The sequence below is a fragment of the Clinocottus analis genome, unplaced genomic scaffold (genome assembly GCF_023055335.1).
Source record: "Clinocottus analis isolate CAN_PGR_092001 unplaced genomic scaffold, fCliAna1.0.p SCAF_8, whole genome shotgun sequence".
NCBI classification, from domain to species: Eukaryota; Metazoa; Chordata; class Actinopteri; order Perciformes; family Cottidae; genus Clinocottus; species Clinocottus analis.
In genome coordinates, this window is record NW_027176240.1 from 17,810,076 (window position 1) to 17,823,037 (window position 12,962).

At 44.5% G+C, this 12,962-nt stretch overlaps 1 protein-coding gene across 1 annotated transcript in view; it reads right to left on the reverse strand.

Moving 5' to 3' along the window:
• LOC137780024 (kinase non-catalytic C-lobe domain-containing protein 1) overlaps nucleotides 1-12,962 on the reverse strand; it is a 33,300-nt gene that overhangs the window by 3,594 nt on the left and 16,744 nt on the right. The window contains exons 17-29 of the mRNA XM_068568331.1: nucleotides 10,784-11,046; nucleotides 9,270-9,628; nucleotides 8,405-8,498; nucleotides 8,131-8,225; nucleotides 7,840-8,024; nucleotides 5,673-5,783; nucleotides 5,401-5,548; nucleotides 5,163-5,318; nucleotides 4,690-4,896; nucleotides 3,611-3,693; nucleotides 2,569-2,722; nucleotides 603-725; nucleotides 173-232 (exon numbers count right to left, since the gene is read on the reverse strand). Of these exons, the coding sequence (XP_068424432.1) occupies nucleotides 173-232; nucleotides 603-725; nucleotides 2,569-2,722; nucleotides 3,611-3,693; nucleotides 4,690-4,896; nucleotides 5,163-5,318; nucleotides 5,401-5,548; nucleotides 5,673-5,783; nucleotides 7,840-8,024; nucleotides 8,131-8,225; nucleotides 8,405-8,498; nucleotides 9,270-9,628; nucleotides 10,784-11,046 (2,038 nt within the window). The remainder of the gene's footprint in view (nucleotides 1-172; nucleotides 233-602; nucleotides 726-2,568; nucleotides 2,723-3,610; nucleotides 3,694-4,689; nucleotides 4,897-5,162; nucleotides 5,319-5,400; nucleotides 5,549-5,672; nucleotides 5,784-7,839; nucleotides 8,025-8,130; nucleotides 8,226-8,404; nucleotides 8,499-9,269; nucleotides 9,629-10,783; nucleotides 11,047-12,962) is intronic.

The following is a 12,962-nucleotide window of genomic DNA, read 5'->3' on the forward strand; positions in this document are numbered from 1 at the left end:
AGCTGTGAGCTCTCAGCACACAGGCAAGTCGCTCGGAGCTGTTTTTCTATTGATTTGTTTGCCCCGCAGCCCAGTTTCACAATATGGGGCCAGCCCGGCTTTCAGTTACAAACAACATATGTGTGCACTTGCTTGAACACACGGACACACACACACACACACACACACACACCTGCACAGCTCGCAGCTCCTCCAGGATCTCATACACCTTGGAAGACAGATGTTTCCAAGCCTGTTGGCAATGAGGGAGGAAGTTATATTTAGTACTTCAGCTCAAAAAAAGGAAGACTTATGCATCACAAGAGGCCATGAATACAACCCGTGGAAATATGGAAATGTATTATATATATATATATTTTGCAACTGGCGTCTTTTAATTGTGTTTTTTTTTTTTTAATTACTCATATTCACGGGCAACAACACTCCTCAGACTTTCTACATTTTATTTGAATGCATTAACACCACGTTCTCATTTGTGAAACTAATTAAATACCACCCAATTCTATCACAGCTGAAGAAAAACATTTAGCTACAGGGCATCTGACTTATTGCAGAGAGTCGAGGGTTCATGTGAGGGAGGAATTCATGAGATGCAGCCTTACTGGTAATTGCCTGACAATCACGTTCTCCAGCCCTCCGAGGACCTGCATGGCGGTAGCAAAGTTACGCGATTCGTAGCAGTGTTTCCCGATCCACAGATACTTGGTCAGCAAAGCAGCTTGTGTCTGCAAGGGATGGAGAAGCTTGCGGTGAAAAACATTGCAAAATGAAGCAAAGTGCTAAAATCTAGTTGGTCTTCACAGCGGTCTGCATATACCACTGGAAGTAGAAGAAAAACACGACACGTAGTCAACGTTCAATGCAAGTGTGCTCGGTTCAAATGTCCCGTAAATGTCAATTGCATCAGAGATTTGTTAAACGGCCGATGCAAGTTGAGTTAAAACCTCGCAAGCAATTGAAGTGTCTTTTGAAGTGAAACGAAAGCAATCGACATGAGCGGAAGTGTCATCTCTAAAAGGCGTTTGAACTTTGAATTTCAAGCTGAAGCCCCGTCTGCAGCTTATTGAGAGTAGCTGAACTGTCAGTTGAAGCGTGACCGATGAAAGCAGCAAAGTGGAGTCAAGGAGTAAAGGCCTTGGCAGACCTAATCTGACCTAATCTGTCCGCCTGTTTAAAGAAACGGACTCCACAACACACAGACTCCAGAACCTTAATCCAACGATAAAGTTTCGAAAACAGATTGGATTTGTCGTTGCTTTCCTCAAAAGCTTTTCCAGTGTCGTTCGACTGCCCAAAGCCGCCGTGCACGCAAATCATCCAACACGATATCTGACGAGCAGATTCCCTTTTGTCACTGACTATACATCCCGTCCACAGATTGGGGCCGGCGATGGAAGAACCGCCTGGATGACAGAAGATGAGACAGTAGCGGTCGTTCAGCTAAACAAGAGCTTCCTACTTCAAATCTTTAAAAACAAAGAGCATAATAAAACACTTCAAACTCAGCGCACAAGGTTTCTGTGTAATGATTGTTGTCAGATGACGGAGGAAGAAACTAAGAGAGATAAATACGGGCCTTTAGAGGTGAAAGCAGTTGAGTTATCAGCTTGAACGTAAAGCACTTAAAAGTAGTTAAATTGTCAGTTGAAGTGTGAAAGATGAAGCTCTTCAGCTTCACTTTACAATGTAAATAGCTTCAGTGTCAGCTGGACTATTTGAGATATAACAACATTCAAATTGATAGCTGACCAAAATGTGTCTTTAAAATGTGATGGAATTGAATGTGTATGTGAAAGTACGAGGAAGTAGGGAAACGTGTCTATTTCAAATATTTATTTAAACTTTATGTTGTATCTGTCTGTATATATCATACTTCAATTGTTGTTTCTTTGCTTCTTTTTTAATCACAGTTTTCCTCTTTATTTATATGTATATTGGGGCTGGGTAAAGTTAAAAACATTTAACTGATTAATTGCATGATTTTTCTGCGACTAATCGCATTATGCGTCAAATTCAATAATGAAGTAAAAACTAGTGTATTGCACGCTTTTTTGTTAAAGTAATGTAATCAGAACTATATTAAAGGCAGTCGTGAGCAACAGCAAGTTAACATACATACATATATAGTTTATAAATCTGTTTTCTTGTTTTTCTGAACAGGTACCAGGAGAAACATTTGCATTTTATCAGGGAACAACATAAACATTGTGTTCAGTAGTAAGGGTCCCTGTTAGGGACAAGCCACTCCTTCTTTTGTGTCAGGAGCTTTGCGCGATTCATTTTCAATCTGGACGCGGAGATTTTGTATTTTCTAGTTTCTCCGCTTTTTGTGAGACGAATGAAAGCCGACGACTTCCCTCGATTAACGAAGAACTGCCTCAAGTTTCATATGCTCTCAACTGTTGACCAGTCAACCATGATGCTAGAGAAGCAAAACAGAAAGCGACACATGGGAGAGAGAGAGGGGAGGGAGTCTGTGACTGACATGAGAGTCTGTGTCCGATGAGCAATCAAAGCAAAGGCTGCGTTTCTTCCCCCACCTCTGTTAAAAGTTATGTTTCCTCTCACCTTGACGGAGTCACAGATGACTATTTCAGCAGAGATCCAGTTGGCAACACTGTCAGCGTATGTGAGCAGCTGCTGGAGACGGCCGTCTGAAGGCATCTCCTCATGCACAAGGAGACTGCTGCCCTCTGCTGGCGGGATGTGCTGAGACACATTCCTGGTGGAGGAAGGAAGGGGACAGAAAGGATTAGTCAAACAATAACACATTGATTAGTTGATTCACTACCAGGAATCTTTATAATCGACTTGTGCCAAATATGCTGAAGATTCTGAAATGTGATCTATGCTTCTTTGGGTTTTGAACTGAGGGTTAAACGAAAAATGAACATGTGGAAAAGTCGCCTGAAGCTTCAAGAAACATGAATAGTTTTTAAAAATCCCCTAAAAGGTTGTAGCGTGTAATTCAGATAATGTGAAAGAGTTGTAATAGCAAGAGAACTAAAAGGGCAGGATAAAAACAACAACAGCAACAACAATATTACTTACATATTACCCGTTAAAAACTAATTTCAAAATAAAATATACTTCACCAAATGTATTTATTTTGATTACATTGAGAACAAAATAGATTTTTAACCGTTTAATCTACATAAGAGTGTTGTATCTCCTGACAACAGAACGAAGCCCAGTAGCCCCAGTTGGAATGTTAGTTTATTCACACGGGGCATCTTGTTGTATTTTGTACGTTAAAAAAGTAATATTCATTGCAGCCTTGTCTTCACATTGCTATCTTTAGTATATTTATAAAAAAAAACCTTTCGATTGAAAGAAGCCTCGCCTAGCAGACGCTGTCACAGATAAATAAGGACAGTTCCCTGTCACACAAGTCAGCAGGACCAATATATACTACGCAAAATGAGAGAAAAAAGGAAAGTAATCTCTGTACATACAGGCAGATTACAGGAGGGGAAAAAAAAAGAAGATGAAATCCGAGAAACGTAATGGAGGTGAATGCGTCTCTACAGGACACGGGGACTCAGTGAATAGAAATAAAGAGGATCAAATGCTGCGGCCTTCACAGCTAAAGCTGGAGCAGTGCACTCACTTGTTCGGGGTGGAGACCTTGTCCCTGACTCCTTGTATTCTGGAGTTGAGAAAATGAACCGGATGACATCCTTGGAACATCACCTGCAAAACAAGATGTGTATTTCCAGTGTTGGATCAGGAGTTGACTGTATTCATCAGGGTCTCCCCTTGTGCATTTGTAGAGGCATGTCTCCCTCTAGTGGTAAAGAGGGACAACAACAACAACAACAACAACAGCAGGTCGAGGGCCAGAAGCCTGTCTCACGAAGCTGGATTTCGGTTTGGCGAGGTAACTTCTGGATTGAGACGGTTTTCCGTCTCACGAATCTGGTTCTCTTCTTAGCGGGGTACGTTTCGCCGGTAACCTACGCTGAACGCCTAACCTGCTCCGGAGCAGCTTAAGTTCCCGGATAAGAGCTCAGCGGGGATACAAGACGCCGACTGGCCAATCATTGTCCTGGAAACATGGCCTGCCCATTTCTACACAATCCCGTTGAGGAAGGCGCACGGATAGTAAGAGCAGCGCTCTGGAGATAGAGCGTGTTTCGTGACCGGCAAACCCACACATCATCCATGTAGCCCGGAGGATATTATAATAAACTCACTGACCGCTTTGAACTATGTTCTTGTATTTCGTTTTAACTTGCTCTCATGTTCTTTTAGCTCCACTGGGGTTGCAACTGAAATGAGGTTAAATTGTTAAAACGAAAAGATAATAAAAATAGGCACGTACGTTTGAGACAGTGATTTAATGTTACATTCCCAGTCATTTACGCATTGACAGAGTCGGCGATTTTTTTGTCACGATTCCTTGCGCTTCTGGCTGCTGCTGCAGAGTTGCTTTTTGCTTTTTACTCGTATTCTTCCTCTATATTTTTTTGTACATTCTCAAGATTATGGTTTGCTCTTCCCGTTGTAAAACACGTTGCTCTCGGCGGCTTCTCCATGCTGCACGATTGGTCTAACGGAGTTAACCCCGCCCCTTTTAGGTGCACAAGCACAGATCCAGTGCAGCTGGATCAGTGAGGGAAACCCCGGGTATGTTAACGCAGCTTCGTGAGACGGGCCTCAGTGTTGGGAGCAGCTCGTGCAGCTCACCTGCTGCAGCAGGGTGAGCTGCTGGGTTACGTGCTGCGCGCCGCTTTCATTCTGGCTGAAGGGGCGCAGGTCCTCACTCTGCAGGCAGCCGCCGGAGAGGTCGTCCAGCAGGGAGCTGTAGCAAGGCATGGGCAGCGCTGTGGCCAGGGAGAAGGCCTTGTCTTTGGGCAGGGACGCGGCGGGCTCAACCACTCTGGAGAATCTCCACTGCAGAGTTGATAAAAAATTTTTTTTTAAAAAATCAGGTTTCATGCAGGATGCTCTTGTTCAACAGATGAATCAACAAATCAGTCCAATAAAGTTTGAAAAGTCTAAATTTCCTTTGAATAATATTATTATTTTGGTAGGACATAGTGTTTGTATGCGTGTTGTCCCCAACAGAAGGAAAAAAAATGGGAAAAAGGGATTTCTTTTTAAGATTATGACTGTGATTATGAACAAAATACCCAAACACAGCATATTATGAGACCGACCTTCCTCCCAAGATCCTCAGTAGATGAATGCACGCACGCAGAATTGTCCTCTTCCTCAAGACTAATCAGGCTTCCTCGCCCTCGGATCCAAGTCGTACAGGAGGGGCTGTGGAGAGCGGCGAGGAGGGCCTCCCCTCGGCTGTCGACAGGAATCACCTGTGTGGGGAGTGACGATGTTTAAAGGTGCATCTATCTCTGTAGAGTGCGGCGCAAATTGCATGTTTCTTCACGCGTTTACCTCGGTATTGAGGAAGTTTTCTAGCGCATCCACGAGGTTGGGCTTCGTTGTGAAGTCCACCTGTTTACAGTCGGCTATCCAGATGTGGAGCAGGTCCAAACTGCGATGGAAGATCTTCACACCGTCTCCCGACATGTCCGGACCTTGTCTGCCGGGGGAAAACAAACATTGTGGCGTTTCATACCGATTGCTATTGTTGGGCCTTGCACTTTGTAGCTTCAAGGTTTTGTAGTTGTTTCTTTTGTATTTGTGAGTTACTGGGCATACGCTACCTTGTGGCACAGGTGAATTTATCCATGATGAACTGCAGGAGCTCCTCGGGAGTGCAGAGGAACCGATAGGCGTACAGGAACTGCTGCACGAAGCCCTCCGCGGCAGCGTTTCTGCGACGAGGAGAAGGATTCAGCGACATTGAATGGCGCTCAGAAAGCGACGCAATCTGAAGGATTCGCCAAATGGGGCGACATTTTCAACCAGACCGCGAGGAGGTTCCAGTGTTGACGTTACGCATGGCGCTGCAGAGGTTCTGCTGAAAGGAGCGCGCTAAGCAGCTAGCACAAGGCCGAGATTTCAATCTAGAAATCCAATAAGCAAACTATCACAGTGTACACACACACAGTCCAGCCCCGGTATGCACGGGGCTGAGTTAACACACAGGTGACCGCACAATCATTCCTTCTTCAAAAAAATGACTGTTTACACAAACAAATTGAGATCATATGGAGCCAGTTAGAGATTTGAAATGCTGCCCCTCCTCCGTTTTACTCATAAATCATTGAACGAAACGAAAATTATGATTCAATCGGTTAGCATGCTTTCAATAATAATTACAAAAAGAAAAAGCCACATACATCGCTGTATTATAATGCACCAAACGCAATACTCATCAAATATGTTCAACAGACACTTTTTCAAATTACCATGTCCAATTATTAGTTTTTCTGTCTTTACTTTAAAGACTATTTTCCTTTGTTACATTAGCATTGATTGATGGTCAGTTCAGTCGCCTTCTTAGGAATGATCTGTTTGTTAAAAAACCCACATAATGTTTTCATTTAGCCATGAGTATATCTAGCATATTACCATTTTGTACAAAAGAAGAAAAGTAGGGTTTTGAAGTGAGGGGGACATGTTCCTCCCATCCCCGGAGGGAAATGATCCTCTCGTTTAGTGTTATTGGCTCCATTATTTGCCAGAAACACTAATATGCAGAGCCGAAAACAAGCCTCATCAACGCTTCGAGAAGTCAAACAGAACAGCTTCAGCTCGAGGCGGTGTGGGAACTAAAAGCGTCTCCAGTGGCGCCCTGTTTCTCTACGAGTATTGATGCGGTTCCCCACGGCAACCGGTACAAAGCCAACACTCAGGAGGAGCAGCGGCAGCGAAAGAGTTTTTGTTGTTCAAAGATCGGCAATGAGGTTGGAACTAAATGCACGCAGCCAACGACACGACTACTCCGAGCGGAGCAAGTGTGACCAAAGGGGGACGCGGACGGGAGGGGAAAATCAAAACCTAAATATGATTGGAGGAGTAATAATTGTTGAGCCCTTTATAAGCACAACACATATGGATGTGTTACATAATAATTATAGGGAGCCAGAGTAGCTCCCAGAGTTTTCAGACAGGAAACACAACTTTGGCACCCGGAAGGTGCTGATAGGGGCTCATTATCGTCGTCTTTATTTCAATAAATGTCTCATTATTTGTCTTCTGCTGGCGTCACGCTCTCTTTTGTCGAGGCTCCAGAGCCAAAGTCAAAGATCTTCTTCTGTTTTTTGTCTGTTGTAATTAGACAGTTACCTGACTCGAGTCCATTGTTGGACAAATTAAAGGCAGTCGGGAAGATGAAAAAAAGAGCATGGAAAAAAAAAACGCGTCGAGAGAAGACTATTTGTATGATCTCATGGCGACGAGAGAAAAGAAATGGCGAGCACATTTCTAATTAAAACCCTCATCATCATCATCATCACCACCATGGGAGCCTCACGTTTCTGTGGTTACACCTGGATCGCGGTCGTGCCTCCTGCCATGGCCCTGATGACACCCACTGAATCTTCCACGATCTTTAGTATTATAATAGTACTATTGTTATTACCGATGCCATTACTGCTTTCATTATTAATCTATTACATCCGCTCCTGCTGTTATTATTAGTCGTCGTAATTCTTTTGCTGACTACTCGCGTGACATGAATCATTTCTGTCATATGCATTGAATGTGTTGCGTTACGTTGTTCAATCTGTACACATGACATCTATTGTACTTCTGTCCATCCGAGGAGAGGGATGCTCCTCTGGTGCACTCCCAAAGGTTTCTTCCTTCTTTGTGAGGTCCTGGGACAGAGGATGTCACATGTGTACAGATTGTAAAGCCCTCTGAGGCCAGTTAGTCATTTGTGATTTTGGGCTCTATAAAATAAACTGAATTCAGCCATGATACCTGGCATAGAGGTAAGCCATGAGGCCCAGAGGAGTCCCAGCTTGCAGAGTGCTCTTTCCTTTGCTGGTTCCAAAGCTCAGGCAAGACGAGTCCTCAGGAGACTGGAAGTCCAGAGATCCAGGTCCACAGACAGCCAAAGCCTGCAGCAATGAAACCTCCAGACCCCACTGGTCCACGCTCAGAATCTGCAGAAATGCAAGAAAACGACAGCGCAGGATGGAAGAGCCGCGTTGTTGGTGATGTGAATAAAAAAAAGAGTAGTGTTGGCAACGGTGTTCAGTCGGTAAGCACCTCAAGGTATTTCTTCACACAGTCTAAGAAGACCACTTTGGATCGGAGCTCCTCGAGCTGGGACTTGAGTTTGGAGAGCATCAGCTTGTTGTCACCTGACACACACACACACACACACACACACACACACACACACACACACACACACACACACACACACACACACACACACACACACACACACACACGCACACACTGTTTTAGAGATCACACTGGGAGCCTCCACGTGCCATGTTTTCTGTATACGAGCCGTGTTATGTAATGGAGACCCAACCTTTGTTTTTCCTCTCTTGTTGAATCAGCTTCTGGAAGAAATTTCTCGTCTTCTTCAGGTTCCTTGTTTCGATCATCAGCTGCTGCTGCAGTTCCTGTTCAGAAAGTGACATCACGCAAAATCACACAAAACGGGCAGTAAAACAACAACACCTCAAGCTTTTCAGCTGTTTCCACTGCGTATGCAGCAGCATTGCTTCTTTCCCTTCTTTCACCCCTCTCCTTCTTTCTTCATCGTTGTGACAACAGAATGAGAAGTCGCAGCCGCGCAACTCTTAAAGCCGCATTATTATCCGCCACACAAGGCCATCAAAAGTGTAAAAACACAACATTATTTTCTTTTACAAACTACAGTTCCTTTTTGCCAAGGGCTAAGTTCAACACATTCATATTCAGATGCAGTATGGAGAGAACAATATACCAATTATCTTCAGGTTCCCCACGTGTTCCCGTCCCATTCACCCTGAAGCTTTGACCTTAGACCCACTTCATTATAGATAGGGAAAAAAATCCTAAGAGCCGACCATGTGAAGGGGGAAAAAGCACTTGGACGACAAACAAAATGCACAAAGACTGGAAATGAAAACACTGAATTGAATCACAGCGGAGCATTTCCACTCTGCATTTGATGGAAATATACCAATAATCTTCTCTTTTTTGTTTTTGGTTGTTGTTGACAACCTGTCCCATCTCTCTTTTTAAAAGCATCTCCCAACTATTTGCTGCACCATGCTTTTTCTATAAAAACACACCTTTTTTTTGTTGTTGGCGTAATCGAATCTGATGAATAAACAATGCCGGCTGCTGTTTGTCGGGTGAAGGTCAAACATGACTCACTGTGCAGTGAGCGCCACGGGTCCACCCACCTGTGATTTCACATCCAGACACGGTGAGCCCATGTGCTGGCCCAGACTCCCTGCGTACTGGATAACCTCGGGGCCAAAGCACTCTTCCCCGAAGAAGGCCAAAGCCCACGACGGGCCCGAGCTGAGGCCCGGCCCGTCCACTCTGGACCCGGGCGAGACGAGTCGCTCCGACACCAGCGAGTCACTATCCTCCATGTCCTCCGAGCAGTCGGGGCTCGCCTGCTCGTTGCGGTCCCCCGGCGGCCCTATCTCCCTCCCCGGCGGAAGCTCGGCTTCAGAGGGGCTTTCATCGCTGCCGCCCGCTGATTCCTTCTCGCCTCCCTCCATGGCCGCCGCTTCTGAACTGTTGGTGCTCACGCCTCAACCCGTAAACAAGCACAGTGGAGCGAGAGAGAGAGAGAGAGAGAGAGAGAGAGAGAGAGAGAGAGAGAGAGAGAGAGAGAGAGGAGAAGAAAGGAAGAAAGAGCGAGAGGAACTGAATCACATGGAGATTAAAAAAAATAATTAAAAAAGTACACTTGCGTAAAGATTTTTTATTTCCACCGACCCAGCTGGGAGGATTTGTTGACAAGCCCGTCATGGGTGCACAATACACACCCTGTTTGAATTTCAAGCAGTTTCTCAAACTATCCGCATTTCTTTATCTTGGGTATCTCGTAAGAGCCGGATCGTGATCAAGACCACATGTCTGGCACCGTTCAATAGCCCAACAAAGGCAGATGCTGAGGGTGTGTTTGCTGAATGTTGCTGGCCAGGAATGAGTCCCCGATGGGGAGAAAGAAACCCGAAGAGTTTGCGAGCATGCCTTTTGGACTCTCATGAATGTGCTTCAAGTCTTTAGAGCAGCCTTCAAGAGCCCGTCACAGCTCTCATTCAGCCTGCAGCCGAATTAAGAGGAATATATCAGAACATCAGAGGTTGTGGTTCAATTGTAGTTATTCTAATCTGAAGCCACTTGTAGACCTATTTATCACACGTGAACTCTCATAAACCACTCAATGAATCTATTTACACAGTTTGCTTCACAAAGAGATGCTTTCGTAGTAAAAAGAAGTGTCTAATTTCTTTTTTTTAACTCATTACAGCAGGATTGAATGAATCCACGTGAACCATGAATCTGTCATCATACCATGTGAATTTAATTTAAACGGGAAAAGTAATGGAATGAAACATTTTACAGATAAAGACCTTAAAAATGTGAAACACAGATTACAATTATGTTCACACACGAATGCTTTATAATTAAGTATTATATGATGTTGTATTTGCATAATAGTCATGTAATAGTAGAACACTCGCAGGGGAGTTTAGTTTTTCAAAAAATAAAGAAAGTCAACTTTTGCCACATTTCATAATTTGTATTGACGGCCCGCTACGCACTGCAAGATGAATCAAGCTGTGCATTTCATAGACTTGAGAGGATGAACATTAGAACTCAACACAACAAGTCATTATCACACACTGTAACTTAAATACACGTTTGATATATTGAATATCCAAGTATGTATCTATACCTTGAAACATGCAGCGGTGACTCTCCTCCGATATTAAATCAAAATCCTGGAGCGCTGGCTCCTCTCCTCCATGACAGGGCAGGGCCTCGGCTCCCTCCGTCCAACGACCCACAGCGGCAGGACCGGACGCGCAAATGTTCCCATTCAGGTCGAGGCGACCGCGCAGGAAAACTTCTCCCTGCCCTCCCTCCGAGGCTGCCGAGGGTGGAGGGAGAGCTGCTGCCCTTTTCCCAGCCTTTGATGAAGGCCGGTCATTAGAGCCGCTGCAGGAGGCGCACACATGCAGAGAGAAAACAGACACACACACACACAGCAGGTTCAAAGCAAGGCACAATGAGCACTAAGAACCATGACAATATGTAACAAATGTATATGTAAAAAAAAAAAAACTGGACGCATGTTTACAATACCTGTATTTCTCTCAACCAGAAATCTTTAAGACTTTGGAGAGAGCTGACAAAAGGAAGATTGAGCTGGATATACAGCAGGCGTGTGAGAGAAGGACAAAAGCTCGGGGTTTGTTGTCTAAATTAGACTTGTATAATTGTGTTTCCTCTTCCAGCGATGTGCTGACTCTGGAGACACGACCCTCTGGAGGAAGGACCCTTACTTGATAACTCCAAGAAGATTATTTGAAGGATTCGAGGATTTCACAGGAGGCGTTGCTGAGAAGCATGTCATAAGCAAGCCAGATTCCCACCTCTTCAAAATCATTAAGAAGGCCTTGGACAGAGTCTCGCTTCTCGGATGCTCCATTGATGTTTGTTTGAGCTTATTGTTTTGCACACTCAGGTAGTTTGCAATGTCTGGTTGTTTTTACCTCACAAGACTTTTCTATCTATCCCAGATCATCAGCTCGTCCGACTCAGAAGCCGTCACATATCGCAAACTGGTGAAGGGCCATGCCTACTCGGTGACAGGGGCGGAGCCGGTGAGGAAATGTTTGTGTCTGTGTACAGATCATCCAGGTACAAGTGAAGCTGCAGTGGCTGTATGGTGTAATACATGTTACAATATGGCTACCCGAGGAATGATCTATTTCATTGTTTTTATTAGATAGTTATTAGTTTTTAAATCAATCTTTAAGATCAATCACATCGATCTGCGAGCAGCGGTTTACGGATTTAATGTGACAATGCAGCAAAACTGCTGAACCGCCACAGTCGCTGTACAAAAAAAAAAGCCCAACCCAAAGACTCACTTCACACTTGCAAAACCACACCGATCGATCAATCAATACAATGGAATTGCACCGGGGTCAGGACGCCGTCCGCTCCGTCTCTCTTGACAAGAGAGGCTGCGGTTCCCCTCGGGGTTAAACTGGAGCAGTGGGAAGAATGACCCCGCCCCCCCCCACAGCGAGCGAGCGAGCACCCATCTCTACGCGATGCTGTGATGTCTCCCGGCCGCGGTAGATTAAAGGGTCTCTCTCCACAGATTGCCCGTGAGCATGAGAGCATGGCGACGGCGGGATGAAAAGACGTCTATCTGAAGTGGACGAGCTCGTCCCTCCCTTTACATTTAAATGCAGAGAGAAGCGCGCCGCATGGAATCTGCTGCTTTCATTTAAGTACTCACTCATTCTTTCACCCCCCCTCTCCTCAGCAGATCAATAACAATGAGCAAAAAAACTTGACCGTTTAAACTGCGGGCTTAAGTTTATGAATAAATGGCATATTGCTCATTTGAATGCAGTGTATTTGTGTGCAGAGGAAGAAGAAGAGGAGGACAGGTCATGGTGAGCGCGGGTTGGATTATTCTATTCTTCAGAAGTCCCCCAGGAATACATTTACTTTTACAATCGGACCACAAGAAGACAGATTTGGGCGTTTCACTGTTTGGACAGAAGCTCTGGCTGAATTCTTATTAACAGGATATCCTTTAAAACATTTTGATTATACTCTGACACCAAATATAATTGTGCCGATTGGATTTATTAACCAGCCCAGCCCTTAAGGAACAGTCCTTCATTTTAAGGATTAAAATGTATGATAATAATAACTTAATAACAAACAAAAAAAGGGCAGTTGTGCACTGTGGATGATTAAGTCATTAAACTGAATGTAACTTTTCACATTTTCTAATAGGGTGAGCGATGATACTGGAACTGTCAAGACCTGACGCTATTTAAATGGTCTCTGCCAAACTGAACTGCCACTGTGCTGGTTAATCTTGACGT